The sequence below is a fragment of the Oryzias latipes genome, chromosome 21, assembly GCF_053564925.1.
Source record: "Oryzias latipes strain Hd-rR chromosome 21, Olatipes_Hd-rR_3.1".
NCBI lineage: Eukaryota > Metazoa > Chordata > Actinopteri > Beloniformes > Adrianichthyidae > Oryzias > Oryzias latipes.
The window spans coordinates 3,106,258-3,129,210 of NC_136257.1; the positions used below are offsets into that span (position 1 = coordinate 3,106,258).

The 22,953-nt window shown below is 41.3% G+C and overlaps 4 protein-coding genes across 4 annotated transcripts; 2 read left to right on the forward strand and 2 right to left on the reverse strand.

Moving 5' to 3' along the window:
- Positions 1–479: 479 nt before the first annotated feature.
- On the reverse strand, positions 480–1,601 carry LOC101165184 (olfactory receptor 4B13-like). The gene has a single exon (XM_004081399.4). The coding sequence runs from the start codon at positions 1,448–1,450 to the stop codon at positions 533–535; it is 918 nt and encodes a 305-aa protein (XP_004081447.1). The 5' UTR covers positions 1,451–1,601; the 3' UTR covers positions 480–532.
- A 9,320-nt stretch (positions 1,602–10,921) lies between these two features.
- LOC101165430 (olfactory receptor 4B13-like) lies at positions 10,922–11,875 on the reverse strand. The gene has a single exon (XM_004081400.3). It carries the CDS (start codon positions 11,873–11,875, stop codon positions 10,958–10,960), a length of 918 nt encoding a protein of 305 aa, XP_004081448.1. The 3' UTR covers positions 10,922–10,957.
- Positions 11,876–14,658: 2,783 nt separating this feature from the next.
- On the forward strand, positions 14,659–15,584 carry LOC101165677 (olfactory receptor 11A1-like). The gene has a single exon (XM_011489191.2). The coding sequence runs from the start codon at positions 14,673–14,675 to the stop codon at positions 15,582–15,584; it is 912 nt and encodes a 303-aa protein (XP_011487493.1). The 5' UTR covers positions 14,659–14,672.
- Positions 15,585–18,698: 3,114 nt separating this feature from the next.
- LOC101165924 (olfactory receptor 11A1-like) lies at positions 18,699–21,273 on the forward strand. Its single transcript, XM_078939724.1, has one exon. The coding sequence runs from the start codon at positions 18,830–18,832 to the stop codon at positions 19,739–19,741; it is 912 nt and encodes a 303-aa protein (XP_078795850.1). The 5' UTR covers positions 18,699–18,829; the 3' UTR covers positions 19,742–21,273.
- Positions 21,274–22,953: the final 1,680 nt, after the last annotated feature.

Here is a 22,953-nt window from a genome sequence, read left to right on the forward strand (position 1 = left end):
TTGACAGAATCAAGAAAAACTTGTTTGACTTGCACTATCCAAAACTTGAGCAATGACAGCTGAAGAGAATATTAGAATATTAAAGATTAATCGCTCTAAATATTTCATTTAAATATTTCATTTAATGTAATCTTTTAAAACATTTTTACAATGGAAAAGCTTTTTTATATTTTAGTAAGAAATAATCTAATGGCTTGATCTCACCACTTGCCAAATAATTCTTAAATTCAACCAATGGGTCACAATGTAATTAAACACCATGATATACATGATTGATTAATAGACTCTCATTTCAGGGTAACAATTTAATTTTGATAAAAAATTAGGAACACACTGTAATAAGACTCATAAAGGAAACCTTTTTATTATAACAATTTTACAAACTAGTTTTTCATGAAACTAATCACCAAGTTGTTAAATAAAGACAAACAGTAGATGTAAAAATCAACATTTGTAACTCTACAAACAATTGTGTTTAGAATTGTCCAAATATGTATGAGCTTGTATAGCCAGTTTTAATAAAGATAGAAAATTAACAGTCATGTCTACCTTTATACAATAACTTCTTTAAGTGTTTATAGATTTCTGTCATTTTTAATCCATAAATGATTGGATTGCAAAGAGGATTGTACATGATGATCTGCAGTGTCATTATTAAACGAGTAGTCTTTGAAAAATCTGACTCCAGCCTAATTATAATCAAGTCAAAAGTCATCAAACAAGAATAGTTGATTAAAACCAGCAGGTGAGGTAAACAGGTCTGAGCAGCTTTTCTTCTGACTTCTCTACAACTTTTATAAACCACTAAGAGAATCTTTACATATGTAAAAATTACAAACAGCATGGGAAGAATACCAATGTTAAACAGAGTAACTGTACCAAATGTTAACAGAGCTTTAGAACCTGCACAGAAAAGATAATTTATAGAATTGTTGCAGAAAATACCGTTCAATGTAAAGCTGCAAAGCTCTAAGTTTGCAAATATAACAACAGGAACAACAAGGTGACTAAAAGGTACAATCCAGGCCAATCCCAGTAAAATAAAGACAATTGTTTTTCTCATAATGATTGCATATTGCAGAGGTTTACATATGGACACATATCTGTCATAAGACATGGCTGCCAGCAGTAAGAATTCTGAACAACTGAATGAGTAAAAAACCAGAATTTGAAAGAGACAGGCTTGATAAGAGATGACCTGTTCATTAGATAAAAAGTCTGTCAAAAGTTTAGGGTAGATGTTTGTGCTGAAAAGAACAGAGTTGATCAATAGTCCTGCAATGTAAATGTACATAGGCTCATGAAGGTTCTTGTGAATCACAATCAGAGAAATTATTGTACAATTGCTGCAGACAATCAAAATATAAACAGGTAACATCATAAAGAAATAAAAATACCTGTACTTTTCTAGCTCCACATGACCTTTAAGACTTATGTATGTCACATTCATAACGGTTCCTCAAAATGATAATGAAAAAACAGTCATTCAAACAATAATAAATCAGCACAGTGGGAAAAAAGCCTAAAGTTTCAAAGATCTGTGTTGTTGCTCAAACTGGAATCTGTTTCTGTCAGAGCTACTATATAACAGATCTATCTTACCCTCTAAGGGTCTCATTTACTCTTTCATGAAAAAAATACTACCATGTAAACAAACTCATCATAACAACTAAAATGAAACAAGGTTAAAAAAAAGTCAATCCTCTACTGCATTGAACTTTCAGTACAGCTTCAAGTCTACCCATCTGCAAATAAACCATATACGTCTGGAGAAAGGCTACTTTGGCCTGAAGAAAACATTTGAGTAAAACTAAAAAATGATCCCCCTGCTGTTCAAGAAGAAGCAGTGGAGGCCATGATAGGAACAGAACTTGTTCCTAAAAAATCTTTGACTTTTTTTACAAGTAGACAGGATTTGTAAAACTATTTCAAAGGGTTATCAGTTTAGCTTGTAGAACCTGAAAATCAGTGGCTCAGAAGAAATGATTGACAAAGTTGAAGTAAAAATCTGCACGATGGAGGTTCATAGAAGACCTGTGCTGCATTTATACTAAATGTGAATCATGCTTAAAGTTTTTGTCCACCGGTTCTTCTTATACACGTGCAAAATTTACTGCAAGATACGTGTGCAAAGGTGTGTTCATAAACTTTGATGCTCTTGTGGGACCAGCAACCGCTAAGACATTTTCTCAAGTTTATTGCCACTTCATAGGAGTAACTGGGGTTTATTCCTTTTGTATAGCTCTTTAAGGGCACTGGTGAGCATGTCGCCATGTCTTGATTCACTAGATTATTCAGAGACGCTACCAGTGCTGTATTAACCCCTTTTGTGTTTGGGACAAAATGGCTCTGATGTGATCATAGGAGCACTGAGTTCTCAAAACTGAGTTCAAAAGATGATTTTTGAGCTTGTCTGCTACAGGAAGGTTGCCCAGTATGATCGAAAAAGATAAATGCTTAAATAGAAAACATTGCTTGCCATTGTGTAGGTTCCACCATTATCTGTATGGCAGACAAAACCCTGTCCTGTCAGACCATAAGCCTTTGGAGGTCATTATTCAAAAGCCCCTGTTCAAAGGACGAGCAGGTTTGCAAGGAATGTAAAGGTTTACTGCAGAGGTTTTTTCTGCATATCACATACATATTGGGAAAAGACATGCACATTGCTGATACACTCAACACCTACAGCAATTGACCATGATGAAAATGCTTGACAAAAATCCATGACTGTGATGAGAAAGTTCTGTAGGCATGTCCCGAGTGAGAAAAACTCCGTCAATTGAAAGTAGAAACTGCAGTGATCTGTAAATTACAAATTGATTGCGATAAACACACATGACTAACCTGCAAAACTGAAGTACCTTATCATGCTACATCTTTACTTGGCTGTTTTGAAGAAAAACAACAACAACATACAAAATTACATTGTAAGTATTGACGATATCATCACACTGCTGAGTTACAGAAGAATGATGCTAAAGAAGCTGCACTTTGATCACCAAGGAGTAAAACCCACAAAGGCCAAACCAAGAAAGGTCTTGTGTTGGCCTTCAATGGGTAAAGACACAGTGACAATGACTGGAAAATGTTCGCAGTACCAACAGCTACAGCCTAAACTACATAAAGAACAGAGAAAGCCATTGTGGTGGATGTGGCAGAACAATGCAACATGTGGATGTGGCAACACGTGGATGTGGCAACTAGAGGAGTGGCTAGGGGTGTGACGATAACCGCATCACTGCACTTTTTTTTTTTGAAAGTTCTGCATATGGTGCGTGATTGGAACTATAATAAACACATTAAACACATTCATCTTTGCTGATAATTTCCTTTTTCTGCTAGTTCTGTGTTCAGACTTCAAGGGTTTCTGGGGAAAACCTTTTATCACTCTTCTCCTTCACTCCCAGCACCATGAGTTGCGTTGCGCGCGGCTGTTACTGCCTCTTGGAGCTGCACGCGGCATGCAGCTCCCTCTTCTCACACACACACTTGTGCGGTTTTAGAAGCACACACACAGCCTCATTTTACAACAGAAATTTCCGTCTCGCGAGGAAATACGACAAATTTACTGCTTTCTAATTATTAATTTCCATTGTATTCCTTTCCATTACAAGCTGCGTGCCTTCTTGAGTGCGCGACTCGGCCGCCCACCGGAGGATTTTGTGTTGGGGGGGGGGGGGGGGGGGGTATTATTCTTCTCCTTCACTCTGTAACACCAAAAATGAACGCGCACTGTTAGATTTCCATGAATATCATACATGTTTTGTTTGGGAACTATTTTGTGCAGCGCAACGTTACGTGTCTGTATAAACAGAGGCGGAGCCTCCAGCCCCGAATTCTTCATGCGTGTCAGGCTCATGGCTACCGGAAAGGTAACAAAGTGTCTGCAGTCTCGCTTATTACTGGGCAATATATAATATTCTGAGAAGATGTCTGTACCAGAGAGCACAGGTGAAACTCACGTGCAGCTAGAGAGCGGTCCACTGCAGAAGAATCAACACGCACCCCCCAACACACGTGTGTGCACTTCTTCCTCCTAGTCCTGCACATGCAGCGCGCTGACACATTCACACAGTCATTCTACAACACCTATAGTATATAGTTAATTCAATAGTTAGATAGGTAGTAGTTAGTTGTTACTGTCATTTGTTAAGAAAGAATACTGCGTTGTAATTGTATTTATTTCCGACGCGGTCGACGTGGGATTTTGTGTTTTTTTTTGGGGGGGGGGGGGGGTACTGCGGTTGACAGCAACACTGCTGGTTTATCATCGCGGTGATCAAAAATCCCACACCGTCACAGCTCTAGGAGTGGCTACAGCAGTTCCCTGAAAGAACCTCATGTCTTCGTCCAGAAAAGTGCTGTGCTAGAAACAGCTCAGAGTCAGTGGAGCTGACTAACATTTTCACCACCATCTTTGTCGTGGGTCCCTCAGGGAAATAAAGGCAGAGGAGCCAGGGGGAGAGTTTCTTTTATGTATGATTTATTTATACATTTTTCAATATAAGAAAAACAAAAACAAAAAACAATTCAAAACCATAATTGCAAAGAAAGAAAAGAAAAGAAAAAAAAGTACACAAATGAATGAATAAAATCTTACAAACAATATTCTGTGCTACCAATCTATGAACAGCAGAGACACTGCACACCTCATACCTGTTAATGTATTTGAAAGTCCACTGGGTCGTTTCTAAGGTCAAGGACATGACATGCTCTAAGAAAGGTGACCAAATTTCAGAGAATTTACAACCAGTACCATTAAGAGAATGTTTTTTCCAAGTTTAATTAAAGAAATAGAGTCTTTCATCCACTTTGAGTGAATGGGTGAGCGAAGATCTTTCCAGTGCATCAAGATAGTCCGACGGGCAAATAGTGTCAGAAAGGCAATAAGGTCCTCTAACCAAGGACGGAGAGAATGATTGTCCGGAAGTATACCAAAAAGGACTGTCATTGGGGATCGGTGTACTTTGACGTTACAGACAGAGGATAAAGAGTCAAATACAGAGTCCCAGAAGTCAGAAAGCGACGGGCATGAGTAAGATTTGCAGGGCCTAGATTACATTTTACACAGTTAGGATCACTACCAGGAAAAACTCTGGCAAGTCTGCTTCTAGACCAATGAGCTCTATGAACCACTTTACATGGAATGATACAGTGCCGGGTGCATATTGATGAGTGAATTCGCCCAAGCACAGATCTCTACTGATCATCATTTATGTCAACATGAAGCTCTTCTGACCAAGCCACGCGTAGATGGTCAGATCATGAATCAAGGGTGAATAGTAAAAGGTTATACATTTTTGATATTGTACCCTTGTCGCGGGGTTCTCTCAAGAAATTCAGAAAAAATACAAAAACAAAATCTGGTAGGCAAGCCAGGAGAGATTTCATACGTCTTGCCACTCCCACATAATTAGGCACTCTACTTAGAAAATTGTAAAGAAAGTTATTCTCAAAACATTTCATATTTCCTTCAATAAATAAATAATGTCCTTCATCACATTAACTTTATGACAGATGGAGAGATTTTAAAAGGTAAGTCTGAGGGGGGGTAGGCCATGGCCTCCGGATTGATAGGAAAAAGTTCACTTTTATTTAGGTTTAATTTGTAGCCAGAGATCTGACCAAACTCGCTCAGCAGAGTTAAAACTGGTGGCATGGAGACACTTGGATCTGAAATAAATAATAAAAGGTCATCTGCATATAAGGCTACTTTATGATCTACACCGCCCCTCAAGATACCGCACATAGACTAGTTCTAATGGCCGCCGCATGCGGTTCAATGGCTAGCGCAAATAAAAGAGGGGAAAGAGGACAGCCGTGTCTAGTTCCACGGCCCAAGGGGAAGTATTCTGAGTAGTCGTTATTAGTGCGAACACGTGCCATAGGGGATGTGTACAGTAATTTGATCCATGACAGAAATTTAAAGCGAAAGCGTCTCAGAGTATAAAACAGGTAAGGCCTTTTCAGCATCCATGGAGATGACCATTTCAGGAGTGCCAGTTGAAGAGATGCAGTATAAAATATTCATAAGCCGCCTAATATTGTGATATGAATGTCTGGTTTTAATAAAGCCAGTTTGGTCAGGACTGATTAATGTGGGCATTATCGGCTCTAAGCGTTTTGGTAGCAGTTTTTCTAAAATTTTAACATCCGCAAACAGCAGACATAGAGGCCTATAACTGCTGCAGCATCTGGGATCTTTATCCTTCTTTAGGATAAAAGAGATTGTGGCCTGTCGCAAAGTTGCCGGTAAGGCACCAATATCAGCTGAAGCCTGTAACATGTTTAGCATTAGAGGGGATAGTTTATCCATAAAAACCTTAAAAAATTCAGATGGAAACCCATCCGGTCTGGGGCTTTTCCCATTCTGCATAGACATGACAGCGTTCTTTAGTTCTTCAGCAGTGAAAGGCTTATCCAATTGAGCAGCTACATCTACTTCAACTGTCAGAATATTAAGATGTGAAAAGAAAGCTCTGTAACGTTTCTCATCAGGAAAACATTCAGCGGTGTATAGAGCATAATAAAAATCCATAAATGTATCATTGATAGTTTGAGGATTAAGTGTGAGTCCATCAGAGGTAGAGAGTTCGGTAATATATTGAGCTGCTGTTGACTGTCTAATCTGGTGTGAGAGTATTTTATTAGGCTTATCCCCAAACTCATAATAGCTATAACGGGTCCTGAGTATTAATTGCACTGCCTCGTCGGTGGCCATCGAATCAAATTCTGCTTTTTTATAAGCAATTCCTTAGATAGATCAGCACTGGGGGACTCTGCACACTTATTTTGCAGTTCCGATATGACAAAGTAAAGATCACGGCTCTTTTGTGAGGCAATCTTATTTTTATAGGCACCGTATGATATTATTTCCCCTCTCAGAAATGCTTTACATGCTTCCCAAATTGAAATTGCAGATGCATCTGGTGTATTATTAGTAGAAATGTAAAGGTCTATACATTCACTAATAAACTGAACAAAGTCTGTGTCTTTGAGAAGCAATGGGTTAAAGCGACATGAAGACCGTGACAAAGAGTTGCCTGCGGGGGGGGGGGGGGGGGGTATCAAGCGTAACAGGAGACTGATCTGATATTACTATAGGGGGGTATTCACAAGAGTTGACCACAGAGAGCAAATTATTATCAATGAGGAAAAAATCTATTCTAGAAAAAAACCTTCATCTGCAGGACTGAAGCCAGGTTACTGCTACAACTGCGGAGAAGACAGACACATAAAGACCAACTACAACAATGATCCAAATCCGACACTTAAAGTCACCAAAGACAGAGTCACCTCTTAGCTGAAACAGATACCTGAGCTATTCTCTCATCAGGACCTCGACTTTGGACAAACATCACATCCGTCTTCACGATGAGACTTCGTTTAAACATCGAGCTAGGCCGATCCATCCTTGTGACATCGAAGCTGTTCCCACTGGTTTAGGGTCCTTCACCTTACTACCATGCAGATTTTTACCTGAGAGTAAAGAGCCGGACCTGCTACCTTCAACCACTGTAGACCGACCTCAGACTCGGAGTCAGGGGCAGCTAGTTGTGGATACAGAGGAGTGTTTGAGTGATGAAGAGAAGTGGAGTTTTCCTCGTGTGTATTTCACAGCATGTGAAGTTCCATGACAGAGGCACTCTTCCGTTCATGTCTAAGACCGGACAAAGTCCAGTACCTGGACCTACCTTACCTGAAAGGAACTTGCCTGTTGGAAAGTCCTCAGAGAAGTCTGATGCTTATGATCCATCTTCGTCCAGTGGGAGGGAGCAAGAGGCTGTCTCTCGAGGACCTGGGGGAGAAGGAGAACTGGGACCAGGTGATGAATTACCAGAACCAGTAGTCCCTGTGGTTCCTGATATAAGGCAGTCTTTAGAAGTTGGTTGCCCAGCAGAGGCATCACCCAGTGCGGCAACATCAGTTCCCAATCCTGCTGAGGCTCCCACCTGTTTTAGATTTTGAGAGTGCTATACAGGCCGTTGAGCCCGATTGGTCCATTCGTCACTCCACAATAGACGGACAACCACATCACTGTTTACAGTTTTCGGCTTTAGGACAACAGCTTATCTCTAAAGTGCAAATGCTTTTCCACTGTCTAGCTGGTGCCTGGGAGGGAGCTTTTAGCGCCCCAACATCTGGCCTCAAGTACCATGTCGATGTCATTTAACATGCACCGGAGTTGCATGGGTTTGAGAGGGGAGGGTGTAACCCAGGTGTTGCTCCTGACTTTGTTTAACCTGCTTGTCCCTTTGTGTATTTTTCTCCTTCATGGTAACTTTTTGTTTCCCACGGCGGGGATGTCATTTGGTCTCGTGGGTCGGTCGGCCAATCACGGGTCTTTATTTCGTGACGTCACAGCATCATGTGATGCGGCGCAGCCAATCACAAACACTTATTAGGGTGCTGGGATTCAGTAGTGTGAGAAGTGGTGGGAATGAGAGACAAGACAAAGGGGCCCTCTATCCAGTCCAAACACAGAATACTCACAAGTGATTTTTGGGGGAATTTGGCCAGGTCCAAGTTGGTGACCTAGACCTGAACCTTCAGATGAGCCCCATCCTCCCGTCAGGCCGGTAGGGGGCTCTTAATAGCCCAGCTTAAAAGGACTTTCACCCAACTTATGCCCACACCATTGCCTCAGTGGACTACCATACAAATTGAATTCACGCATCCCAGTGTACGTAACTTCCTCTGAACTGTGGGCGAGTTGGTTGGAACTACTGTTGCATTTTTTTTTAGTTATGTTTAAATATTCCTATATCTACCTCATAGTAATTTTTATTATTTATTATTATGTATAAAAAATGAGCAAGCAGCACTCCCTAAACACTGTGTCATACATATAAAGGGTTACTGGCTTCATCTAGGTTAGATCTTCTCAGGGCCATTAAAGTGTTTCTAACACTGGAAGTGTGGGCTGTAGAAGTTGGTCCCTATTTGTTGAGGCTTTGTTTGTTGAAAGGTTTGACAAGACCTTGGATGTTGCTGAGACATTGTTTCAACACCGAAGGACATTTGGGTTATTAATTTATTCATAATACATATACTCATTCACCACAATGTATTTTAATATGGTGTGTAGCTATTTTTTGCTAGATGAATACTGGACATTTACACTGACTTGGTCCCCCAAGTCACCATGAAGTCACATAGATTTATCCAAATAGAATTGTTGGGTTGCTCAATGATGAAGTCTTCAATAAGGATGAAGCCCCAGATGTATAAAGAAAGCAGTGAGAAGAAATAAACAACAAACCAGGGTTCAGTCTTCAGAGCTTCAAACAGGTTTGACAGGGTTGTTGCGAATCAAACAGGTATAAGGTAACAGGCCACAGCATACAGCACAAAGCCCTCATCTCTCACAAACATTCAATCCCCCAGCATCTTATTTCCTGACACCAGCCAACTACTGTTTTTGGGAGGAAATTTAGGACTACTCCCTGCCTAAAGTGCAAAACTGATAAAGAAAGAACTAAAAAAGCATCCCAAAAAATATAGATCGACCATTGTCTTAGTATGACAGAGTTTTAGGGCCAGTAAACAAACAAAAAAAAAAATTAATTACGACTTACAATCTCGTAAATTTACGAGAAAGAAGTCATAGATTAACGAGGAAAAAACACCAACGTTTTCCGTTTATTGGAGCCTAGCTTGAAGATGAAATATGTAATGCCTTTTGTGAAGCTTTATTTCCGGATGGGTTTAAAAAAAACGAACAGATACGGAACTTTTTGGCGACTCAAAATCAGATTATTGTCAGTGGAGCCGGCTTTCCGGGGTGTTGTTAAAGAGGAGTTTAACAACACCCGCTGCAGCCCAAAGACCGCTGCATCCTTTATTTTGCTTTTCATTCACACACCCTGAAGTTCATTTGTCACCTTACGTCATCAACTGTCAACCGAACACCAATGCAAAAGTAAACAGTGTTACCTACGCCCCCTCCTCCAGATGAAACGTTCCGTTTCAACATAAAACAATAAAAAGGTATGAAAATAGTCTGTTATATTAGCATTAGAATGTTGAAAATGCCAAAAAGTGCTCCTCCTCCTCAGACAGAAGCATCACACAAACGTAGAGATCTTATCTTTGGTGGAGGAAGAAAGGATTGAAGTGGACAGCAGCCTGCAGGGATACCGATGGCTTCATCGGGAAGCAGAGACCCTGCAAACCACCCATCAATTAATAAAACATTAATAAATCGTAAATAAAACAAATGAGCTTCCAAACATTTGGAATGTTATCAATAAACATTCAGCTCACCTGTTCCATTGAGTTTAGTCGATTTGCTCTGCTACTGCGCGGCGTTCACTTGCTGCTGCTCTGTATGCTCACTTCCACTTTAATCTCGTCAATTTACAAGTTTTTTTCTTATAAATTTACGACTTAAAATCTTGTAATTTTACTTTTTTTTTTTTTGGTGGCCCTAAAACTCCGTCGTATAACAGAAAAATAACACCACAAAAAAAAAAAAACTAAAAAAACAGCAGAAGAAGGTTATTCTAGATTCTAGCAATGAGAGCTGATGGTTAGAATATTAAAAATTAATCGCTGTAAATATTTCATTTAATGTAATTTTTACAAGTGAAAAGCTTTTATATATTTGAGTAAAAAATAATCTAATTGCTTGATGTGACCTCTTGCCAAATAATTCTTAAATTCAAGCATTGGGTCACAATGCAATTAAATATAATGATATACATGATTGATTAATAGACTGTAATTTCAGGGTAACAATTTGATTTTCATATAAAATTAAGAACACACTGTAATTAGCCTCATAAAGGAAACTTTTTTATTGTAAAAATTTTACAAACTAGTTTTTCATAAACTATTCACCTATTTGTTAAAAAAAGTAGATGTATAAATGTGTAACTCTAAAAACATTTGCATTTTAAAATTGTCCTAAAGAGCTTGTATGGTTAGTGACACCAGCCTTAATATAGATAGAAAATTACCAGTTATTTCTGCCTTTATATAATAACATCTTTAAGTGTTTATAGATTTCTGTCATTTTTAGTCCATAAATGATTGGATTGCAAAGAGGATTGTACATGATCATTTGCAGTGTCATTACAAAACGAGCAGTCTTTGAGAAATTTGACTCCAGCCTAATTATAATTATGTCATAAGTCATCAAACACGAATAGTTGATTAAAACCAGCAGGTGAGGTAAACAGGTCTCAGCAGCTTTTCTTCTGACTTCTCTACAACTTTTATAAACCACTAAGAGAATCTTTACATATGTAAAAATTATGAACAGCATGGGAAGAATAACAATGTTAAACAGAGTAACTAAACCAAATGTTAACAGAGCTTTAGAACCTGCACAGAAAAGATAATTTATAGAATTGTTGCAGAAAATACCGTTCAATGTAAAGCTGCAAAGCTTTGACTTTACATTTCCGACAACAGGAACAACAACGTGACAAACAGGTGCAATCCAGGCCAATCCCAGTAAAATAAAGACAACTGTTTTTCTCATAATGATTGCATATTGCAGAGGTTTACATATGGACACATATCTGTCATAAGACATGGCTGCCAGCAGTAAGAATTCTGAACAACTGAATGAGTAAAAAACCAGAATCTGAAAGAGACAGGCTTGATAAGAGATGACCTGTTCATTAGATAAAAAGTCTGTCAAAAGTTTAGGGTAGATGTTTGTGCTGAAAAGAACAGAGTTAGTCAATAGTGCTGCAATGAAAATGTACATAGGCTCATGAAGGTTCTTGTGAATCACAATCAGAGAAATTATTGTACAATTGCTGCAGACAATCAAAATATAAACAGTTAACATCATAAAGAAATAAAAATACCTGTACTTTTCTATCTCCACATGACCTTTAAGACTTATGTATGTCACATTCATATTTATTCCTCAAAATGATAATGAAAAAACAGTAATTCAAACAATAATAAATCAGCACAGTGGGAAAAAAGCCTAAAGTTTGAAAGAGAACTGTTTTTGATCTGTGTTGTTGCTCAAACTGGAATCTGTTTATGTCAGAGCTACTATATAACAGATCTATCTTACCCTCTAAGGGTCTCATTTACTCTTTCATGAAAAAAAATGCTACCATGTAAACAAACTCATCATAACAACCAAAATGAAACAAGGTTAAAGAAAGGTTGATCCTCTACTCAGCACAGGTGCCAAGCTCCAGGCCTCAAGGGCCGGTGTCCTGCGTGTTTTCTAACCAACCTGCATTGAAGCTCTTTATTGGCTAAACACACCTGATCCAGGTCATCAACAGCAGATGAGGCAGGATTTCTGAAAAACCAGCAGGAGGTCGGCCTTTGAGGCCTGGAGTTTGACACCCCAGCTGAGAGGCTTAACACCTTTTATGCCAGCTTTGAAGGCTGGCATAAATCACTGAGGACAGTGTGACCCCTCCGGACCACCTCTCCCCCACTACTGTCTTCTCTGTGACAGATACTCAATCGTTTCCGGAAGCAAAACCCACGGAAGGCTCCGGGCCCGGACGGCATCTCCCCTGCCACCCTGAAACACTGTGCAGCTGAACTGGCAGCAGTCTTCACAGACACTTTCGAACACCTCCCTGGAGTCATGCCACATCCCAGCCTGCTTCAAGCTGTCCACCATCGTCCCTGTCCCCAAGAAGCCCCGCATAACTGGTCTTAATAACTACAGGCCTGTGGCACTTAGGTCTGTAGTCATGAAGTCATTCGAGCGTCTGGTCCTCCCCAACCTCAAGTCCTTCACCTCCCCCCTCCTGGACCCTTTGCAGTTTGACTACAGAGCCAACAGGTCTGCAGAGGATGCTATCAACCTGGCCCTCCACTTCATCTTGCAGCATCTGGACTCCCTGGTACCTCTGCTAGGATCCTGTTCGTGGACTTCAGCTCGGCATTCAACACTGTCCTCCCTTCAATTCTCCAGGAAAAGCTTCTCCAGTCAAACGTGCCTGACTCCACTTACAGGTGGATCCCTGACTTCCTAATGGGCCGGAGCCAGTGTGTGCGGCTGGGGATGAATGTCTCCACCATCCCCTCTATCACCACAGGGCTGTGTACTTTCTCCTCTGCTCTTCTCCCTGTACACCAACTGCTGCACCTCCAGCCATGTCAAGCCGTGGTTTAGCATCAACAACCTGGAGCTGAACACCCAGAAGACAGTGAAAATGATAGTGGACTTCAGGAAAGTCACAGGCCCCTCACCCCCCCTCATCCTGACAGACTCTCCCATCACCAAAGTGGACTCTGTTCGTTTCCTCTGCACCACCATCACTCAGGACCTCAAGTGGGAGCCGTCCATCAGCTCTCTGCTCAAAAAGGCCCAGCAGGGGATTTTACTTCCTGCGGTAGTTGAAGAAAGCCAAGCTGCCAACCCAGATGATGGTTCAGTTCTACTCGGCCATCATAGAATCCATCATTACCTCCTCCATCACCGTGTGGTACGCTGGAGCTACAACCAGGGACATAAACAGACAGCAAAGTATTGTGCCCTCAGCTGAGAAGGTGATTGGCTGCAGCCTTCCATCTGTCCAAGACCTATATGTCTCCAGAACCCGGGGGGCGTGCAGGTCGGATAGTAGCTCCACTTCTTCCAGGTCCTTGGAGGGGACCCCAAGGTGATCCCAGACCAGCCAAGAGACGTTATCTCCGTAGTGGGTCCTCAGCCCCCACCAATTGCCTCATGGAGACCCCAACTGGCTAAACCGCCAAGGTCCCATACCTATAGGACCCCCCCCCCCCTCCTCCCACAGACAACCCCCCAGGAAGGGGCCACCCCCGAGCCCCTTGCCCACAAAGAAATGGAGTTAGCTCTGGGAGACCAGAGAGACTCAACTATTTCCAAGTTTCTTGAACTTTGGGCTGACATTTTCCTTACTTACACCATAATGCTTGTTCCAAGTCCAACCATAAGTTGGAGACGTAGTAGGCAAGAACTGGATGGCGCATTCGTAGGGTTATATGTGGAGGAAGTGAAGAAGCCTTGGTTTTACCAAACATCTCCCGTAAATCATGGTAACACTCGGGAACTCATCTCGGGTCTCAGATTGCTGATGTGTATGATTTCTGCCAACTGGTTCATGTTGTTGTGTCAGGCCTGACGTCTTTCCTCCAGCAGATGACAGCATCAGAATGAACAGTAGTGATCTTCTGGCCCCGGTAACTCAGAGAAAATGATATTGGATTAAAAAAATTCAGCAAAAAAGAGAAAGAAAATATGAAGTGTGGTGCAGGCATTTACTGCCCTTGTGGTACTGCTGCTGGAGGATGCTCAAATCGCACTGCAGGACCCCTACATTGTGTATGTAGCATTGACTTAACACTGAAACTGGTCGCTCCTGATCCGCTAATCACGTTTGGTGTGATCGAGCATTAACCTTTATCCCTTCCAGGTTCACAGGGTTTCCCCTTTCTTCTAATTTGCATCCAAAGTCGCACTGGCAGCTGGAATTGTTATAAATTATAATATTACACATGTTTTCAATGAAATGAAACTATTACATAGAACTACTCTTCACGCATAACATGTCAAAGAGTTAGGCAGCACTCCAGAGATTAGATCCAGTGGGAGTTGGTCATGTTCAATAAAAACGATTTCCGCTGGTTCAGCCAGTTCAGTCTGTAGCAGCAGACGAGAATCCACCAGCTGTGCAAAGAGTCGTCACAATAACAAAAAAGAGACCGCAGTTTTCATGGATAACAGGTTGAACGTTACCCACATTACTCTGAGTGGGTATGTAGAAATGAGCAAATACAGATATCTTTATTTTTTCATAATGTTTGCGGTATATATTTTGATAATATGTGGTAACTCTGCAATTGTTTACATAATCTGCAGCCACAAAGACCTCCATAAGCCCATGTACGTTTTCATTGCTGCTCTGTTACTGAACTGTTTAATTTATAGCACCACTGTTTATCCAAAACTTTTGATAGACTTCCTGTCTGAAGAGCAAATCATTTCCTATTCTGCCTGCCTCCTTCAGTTTTTCATGTTTTACTCTGTCAGTGGTTCAGAGTTTTTACTGCTTGCAGCCATGGCCTATGACAGATATGTGTCTATATGTAAACCTCTCAGATATGCGGCTATCATGACCAAAAGAATTGTGACAGCTTTGCTGATTTTAGCATGGACTGTACCTCCTTTTCATATGTCAGTTTTGACTATTCTAAACGCTGAAGCTAAAATCTGCAAATTTGATCTAAATGGAATATTCTGTAACAACACAATGTACAAAATTTACTGCTTGAGCTCAAGATCAGTGACTGTGATTGGCATAGTGGCTTTAGTAGATCTTGTAATTCTTCCTATGCTTTTCACAGTTTTTACATATGCAAAGATATTTATAATTTCCTATCAAAGTTGTAAAGAGTTCAGGAGAAAGGCTGCTGAGACCTGTTTCCCTCACCTGCTGGTTTTATTCAGTTTCTCCTGCTTGGTTTTGTATGATGTCATTATAGCTCGAGTGGATTCAGATATTCCCAAAATTGCACGATTAATTATGACATTGCAAATAATTCTTTATCATCCTTTATTCAACCCATTTATTTACGGGCTCAAGATGAAAGGAATTTCTAAACACTTAAAAAGGTATCTACGTTGAGCTAAACGGTTTGTGACATGTTATTCCTGTTTCATTTATAATTGAACCTTTGTATTGTAAAAAAGTCAAAAGAAAAACTTTTTATCGTACACATCACCGTCTTTCATTGCATAAAATCTTTGTATGGTAGAGAGATGTCTTCTGCTCTTTTAAACCTCCAAATTAAAAAGGAACATTTCAGAAATTCTACTAATTTTTACAGTAAACATGTATATGCTTGTGGAAAGTGAGGAGTGGCTGAAGTTTCACAGAGGAAGGAGAAAAAACCAGGTAAAACTGACTATTTAGAATGTGACTTGGTAGACTATACAAGATGTAATTTTAACAGTTTCCATTAAAATTGCTCAATTGAATTAAAATTGAGAGGGTGGTGTTAGGATTAATTGCATGTTTTTGGACTGTGGGAGGAGAAGTCCAAAAAAGGATCCAGCTGGGAATTGAACCAGGAACTTTTTTGCAAGAAGGCTAACCACTACATCACTGTGCAGCCCGTGGTTAAATACTTCCAGATAACTGGGAGTATTTTGAAACTAGCTTTGCAGAGCTGACCTAAAATCTTTTTTTGCCTTTTAGTTTATGTTGTGATCTCAGTGCCTCAATATTTTTTGGATTAAAAAGAATTTATTGCATTTGCCAGTCTGAGCTGTGGTCCCTTGAGAAGAGCACAACAAGTAGGTGACACATTGATAGCAGGGCGGCGGAATTTACCTCTACTTGTAATATCCCTTAACCACAGACCATGTTGGCCAAAGTGCTTAACAAATACAATACAACCATTAGAATATTTAAAAATGAAGTAAAGCTTACGAATCATTAAAAAGTAAAACAATAAATATACTCACTGTCGTGTCAAAAATGTTGCTGCCACTCCCTTGCACTTGCTACCAGTAGGCACCAGATAGTTTCAATCAAGGTTTGAGATTCAAGATTCCAGATATTTGTCATCATTATGAGACATCATTGGGAGTGAGTTCCAAAACCGAGCAGTTAAAACATCAACAACTTAAATACATACACATTTAATAAAAATACATAAACATAAAAAAGTTGTTACAGTGAAGAGGCCATTTGGAAGAGATGAGTTTTTAGTTTCGATTTGAAATGTGGGAGTGTGTCAGTGTTACGGAGGTCAGGGGGGAGTGAGTTCCAAAGTCGAGGAGCAGATCAACTGAATGCCCTGCTCCCCATGGTGATAAGACGGGTGGAGGGGACAGAAAACTGGATAGAGGAGGTGGAGCGGAGAGAGCGAGCAGGTCTGGTCAGAGAGATAGGGAGGTGCAGGGTTGTGAAAGGCTTTGAATGTGTAGAGCAAGATTTTGTATTGAATACGGTATGGGATGGGGAGCCAGTGAAGCTGTTGAACGATAGGTGTGATCTGGTTGATGGAGGAAGTGCGTGTGATGATACGAGCAGCTGAATTCTGAACCAGTGGAGAGTTTTTTGTGGGAGACCAAACAGAAGAGTTACAGCAGTTCATGCAGGAAGTGATGAGGCTGTGTACGAGTACAGCAGTGGACAGAGGAGTGAGGGAGCGCTGTTGACGTTGAATGTTACATAGATGGAAGTAGGCAGATCGGGTGATGTTGTTTATGTGGGAAGTGAAATAGAGACTACTGTCAAGGATGACACCCAAACTCTTTACCTGAGGGGAGGGAGAGATGCTGGAACCGTTGATGGAAAGAGAAGTAATTGATCTTGCTCAGGGTGGATTGGTGCCCATCAGAAGAAATTCAGTTTTATTGCTATTGAGTTTAAAAAAAGTTCGAGGTGAATCAGGATTTTACTTCATTCATGCAGTTAACAGGTGCTAATGTGGGCAGTGTGGAGTTTGGTTGGCTAGAGAGGTAGAGCTGGGTGTCATCTGCATAGCAGTGGAAATGGATGTGATGTTTCTGGAAAAATTGTCCAAGCAGAAGAAGGTAGAGGATGAAGAGGAGGGGACCCTAAGGAACACCAGTTGTGATAGGGACAGAATGAGAAGTGAAGGATTTCAGTTGAATAAACTGAGTACGGTCAGAAGGTGGAGGCTGTTTGAGTCCAGGTACTCATTGTCATGTTCTATAATCCAGTCTGAGATGATTCCAGCTTTCTGACATGGCACCTTATCCTGCTGGAAGTAGCCATCAGCAGATGGCTCACTGTGGTCAGTAAGGGATGGACATGGTCAGCAACAATACTCAGGAAGGTTGTTGTGTTGTAACCATGTTTAATTGGTACTAGGGGGAAGAAAGTGTGCAAAGAAAACATCCCCAACACCATGACACAACCATCACCAGCCTAAACCATTGATTCAAGGCAGGATGGATCCATGCTTTTATGTTCCAAATTCTGAGCCTACCATCCAAATGTTGCAACAGATTGCCGGGAGGAGGGAGACCCAGTGAGGTCTTCTGCTGCTGTAGCCCATTTGCCTCCAGGTTTGACGTGTTGTGCGTCAAGAAGAACCACCAGGCAAAACGTTTCAACCCCTAGCAAGCCCTGAAACAAAAGACCAGAGAACTGCTGACCAGCTTTGAAAATGCTGATACGATTTTTGAGCCTCAGAAAACCGATATATAAAATGTCCATTGCCCTGGAAAGAGTTAAGGACCTCCAGCCGTTACTGGGTCCTTTAATGATGATGTCATCACATTGCCCTTCTTGAGTGGAACACACCCTCGTGGCTTTTCTTTACTTTACATTTTTCCATTGATATTATTGGGACATATGGGCTCTGTAGCTTCTGTTGTATTTAGGTCAAATAAGACAGCTTCTATCAATCATTAGCTTAACTTTTCTTTCTTCCCAGTTTCATCTATCACATCCCAAAAGCAAATGTTAATTTTTGACGACTTTTTGGACAATAAGCATGCCAGCATGGTTACCTTTTGCAGACAATACAAAAACGAGTACACAAATATACTTAATCACAATAGAATGCCTATCATATGATATTTAGGGTAGTTAGTCTTACCGGCGTGTTACAAATCATAAAAATGATTTCACACATGCTGCACAACTTAGAAATAGTCCATACAGCTACTCCTTACACTTAAAACATATCAAAGAGTGTGCCAGCACTCCAGAGATTAAATCCTGTGTGTGTGACTCAGGCTAAATAAAAATGATTTCCGCTGGTTCAGTCTGTAGCTGCAGATGAGAATCCACCAGTGGTGTAAGGTGTTGTTACGGTAATGATAGACTGTGTGACTGTGGGATTATTGACATCTTTAGAGCTTCTGATTTTTGAATCATAATAGGTTTTCATGGATAATGCGTTTAATCTTACCCACTTTACTCTTAACGGGTATGAGGAACTTGGCAAATACATATATCTTTGTTTTTTCATAATGTTTGCGGTATATGTTTTGATAATATGTGGTAACTCTGCAATTGTTTACATCATCTGCAGCCACAAAGACCTCCATAAACCCATGTACGTTTTCATTGCTGCTCTGTTACTGAACTGTTTTATTTATAGCACCACTGTTTATCCAAAACTTTTGATAGACTTCCTGTCTGAAGAGCAAATCATTTCCTATTCTTCCTGCCTCCTTCAGTTTTTCATGTTTTACTCTGTTGGTGGTTCAGAGTTTTTACTGCTTGCAGCCATGGCCTATGACAGATATGTGTCTATATGTAAACCTCTGAGATATGCAGCTATCATGACCAAAAGAATAGTGACAGCTTTGCTGATTTTAGCATGGACTGTACCTCCTTTTCATATGTCAGTTTTGACTATTCTAAACGCTGAAGCTAAAATCTGCAAATTTGATATAAATGGAATATTCTGTAACAACACAATGTACAAAATTTACTGCTTGAGCTCAAGAATGGTGACTGTGATTGGCATAGTGACTTTAGTAGATCTTTCAATTCTTCCTATGCTTTTCACAGTTTTTACGTATGCAAAGATATTTATAATTTCCTATCAAAGTTGTAAAGAGTTCAGGAGAAAGGCTGCTGAGACCTGTTTCCCTCACCTGCTGGTTTTATTCAGTTTCTCCTGCTTGGTTTTGTATGATGTCATTATAGCTCGAGTGGATTCAGATATTCCCAAAATTGCACGATTACTTATGACATTGCAGGCAATTCTATATCACCCTTTATTGAACCCATTCATTTATGGGCTCAAGATGAAAGAAATTTCTAAACACTTAAAAAGGTATTTATGTTGATCTTAGATGGTTTGTGACATGTTATTTCTGTTTCATTTGTAATCCAACCTTTGTATTGTAAATAATTCAAAAGAAAAACCAATCCAAACATTTTACTGTACTCTTTTATTGCATACAATCCTTGTATGAGATTTGGCTACCTGCTCTTTCAAAACTCCCAAATTAAATTTGAGTCTTTATTGCATTTGTTCGAGCAATTACTACAGTAAACGTAGATTATTTTAAAAAGTGAGGAGTGCCTGAAATTTCACAGGGGACAGAGAAAAAAGGAGGTAAAACTGACCACATTGAAATCCAAGCATGAACAAATGTTTTGTATCCTCAGTGTTTCTTTAAGCATCCCTAAAATTGTTTACAGTAGACATTAATATGTTTTATTTTCACCATATCTGTAAATTATATGTGCATTTTTGGAGTTGCAGTGGTTCAGTGCACAAAAAAACACTTTTTTAATGTTTATTGACAACAGACACAGAAATATTTGTTCTATGGCAAACCTTTGTTTGTTTGTTTGTTAATAATCCAACCAAGAACATAAATATAAAATAAGTTTGTAAAATTTCACGTGGAGCAATCATTAACCCTTGTGCTATCTTAGATGGCGTGTTTTCCCTACCGTGACAAAGGTGGATAAAGGTGGAAAGATTTCATGTAATCCATGGACACCAGTGAAGATCACAAATCATTAAAGAAAAAAGATTCAGCGCACTGTCGTGTGGGGTCCAGATGACCCCACTCCCAATGTTAACGTGCCTAGGATAGCACAAGGGTTATGGCATACAAATGAGAATTCAAGTCTGAAAATAAAAACTTGGCAATAGTCTAAGGCAGGGATGAGGGGGCTTTTGTCTGCAACCAAAGGCCTTTGGCTGTGAGGGAAAATGCTAACAATCTGAAAAAAGGAGCTTTGTTAGTTAGATTTGTCATTCATTTTTGGAATTTTCTTTTTGTTTACTTTTGAAATTTTCAATTTGGGTGATTTTACCTTAGTTGCATTTAACTGTATTTCTTTTTAACCACTGCTGACATTAGACTTAATCAATAGTGATTGAGAACTACACATTTCCTCCAGAATGCAGATAATTAAGCAAAATATGTTAAAAAGCTTGATGTATCGTCAGGCAGGTTTATTATAGAAGAAGTTTAAAACTCATGTTCTTTTTTTCTGCCTAATTGCTTTGCAAAGACATATTTTTTTAAAGTATCGTTGCAATTTAAAATGGAAGGATCTTATTTGAAACAGATTGGATTTTGTTTTGAAAGGAACTTGAATGTGCTACTGTCACAAGTAATGTAAAAGAAATGTAACAATGTTTTTTTTTTCTTCATTTTTTAACTTGTCCTGTCCAACAGCTGGGCAGTCAGATGAGAGCTGAGGGCCTCTTGGGTTGGACATATTTTACTTTAACAAGAGGGGTTATTAATCTTCAGACAAACCAAAGGTATGTCTGAATAAACCCCTTTTGTAATTAAGGCCAAACTTTATTAATTTCAAACATGTCTGAAAATCTTTGGTGTTGGACCGGACGGAAAAGGAAAGAGGGGAAGAAGAGAAAGGGACGTTAGAGAGAGGGGGGGTAGGGGGTGATAATAGGAGGGGAAGGGGGATAAGACCATGAAGCAGCATAAAGCAACAAGTTTACTGGTTGTTAATCATTATGGTAAAGTTTAAATGTAAAAAAAAAAAAAAAAAAAGGATGGAGCCTGTCCACACACACACTCAAATGTTATAAACACACCTGTTAGATGCAAAAATGTCCACCTGTCGACATGTACACAAAACAGATAGTGTTCACACGCATACTTATGCCTTAAAACCACCTAGTGTGAAATATTTCAGTCATTCAGTCTGTTGAGCTAACACCAGTGCTCAGGTGAGTGTTTATGTTCTTCTAAAATGGATGGTGGAACGTGAAAAGAAGGAGGGAGAGTGCCCAGCCATCCCCACCCCAAGACCCCCACCGCAGCAGCAGCAGCAGCCGCAGCCGGAATCCCCCCAACGCCACACGGGAACCGGCAGGGAACAACCGCCGCCCGGGCGACCAAGCCCGCCACCCAGGCCAGGGCCAGCAGGACCGCCGCAAGGCCCCCAGAGCCAGAGAGCAGGGAGGCACGGAGGGAAAGAGACCGCCGCCCCAGCCCAACCAGGAGAGCAGCCCCCCCCGCCGCGCCGGGAGAACCCAACGCAGGGCCCCACCGGAGAAGGACGCCCACAGCCCCAGACGAGCACCCCACCACCACCCAGGAGTTCCGGGCATCCCCCCGCCCCAACCCCAGGTACGAGCCAGGACCCCCCAAGGGAGACCCGCTCCGCACTCCAGGCAGCCATCCGCCCGGCCCACGGTTGGTCCAGGGAGGAGCGAGGCAGGGGCCAGCCGCCCCCGCCCAGGAGGGGGGGAACCCCGGGGAAAAAAGAGGGCCCACAAGGGGTGTTGTAAATATGGCCCGACCAGGCTCGGCCACAGTTGGAAATTTGGCGGGGCCCAGCACTCAGGAGCAAGGACCAGAACCCACCCCCCAGGGACACGAACACCCCCGGCTCAGATGTAATGTGAACCCCCCCACCGTGCGGAGAGAGCACCGTCGGGCCCAGGAAGCCGGCACCCCGGGGACACGGCCGCCGTTGAAAAGGGGCCCGTACCCCCCACCAGGGAAGAGGCAGGGGACAGATGGTTCTAGGTCCCACCTTCCTTGCAAAATGTGTGTGCGTGTATGTGTGTTTGAGAGAGTGTGTGTGTGCATGTGTGTGTGTTTATGTTGTGATGTATATATTGAGGGGGGGAGGGGTGTATGTACTAAGGGGGGTGCAGTTAAAATTGGCGGGTAGGGCACTAAGGGAACATCTCCTGATTACTCACAGTGACGTCCCCTCACCCTCCCCACCAAGGGGCCCTAAATGTCTAAGGTGCGGTTAAAATTGGCGGGTAGGGTGCTAGGAGGACATCTGCTGCTTGCTGGCAGTGATGTCCAAGCACCCCCCCTACCAAGGGCCCTACATGTTTAAGGTGCAAATAAAACAGAAAGAGGGGGGGCCCACTCCATACGGCAACCATAGGAGGGGGGCCACTGCCTAGTAAACCCCCCCCCCAAGGCTCATCGCAGGCTAAGCCCCCCATCCCCTCACCCTATTATGAGGTTATATGAGGAAGGGGGCAAGTTGGGGACAGCTGATAGACTGTCCCCCGGTGGTCAAACAGCTGTCCCCCGCCCCC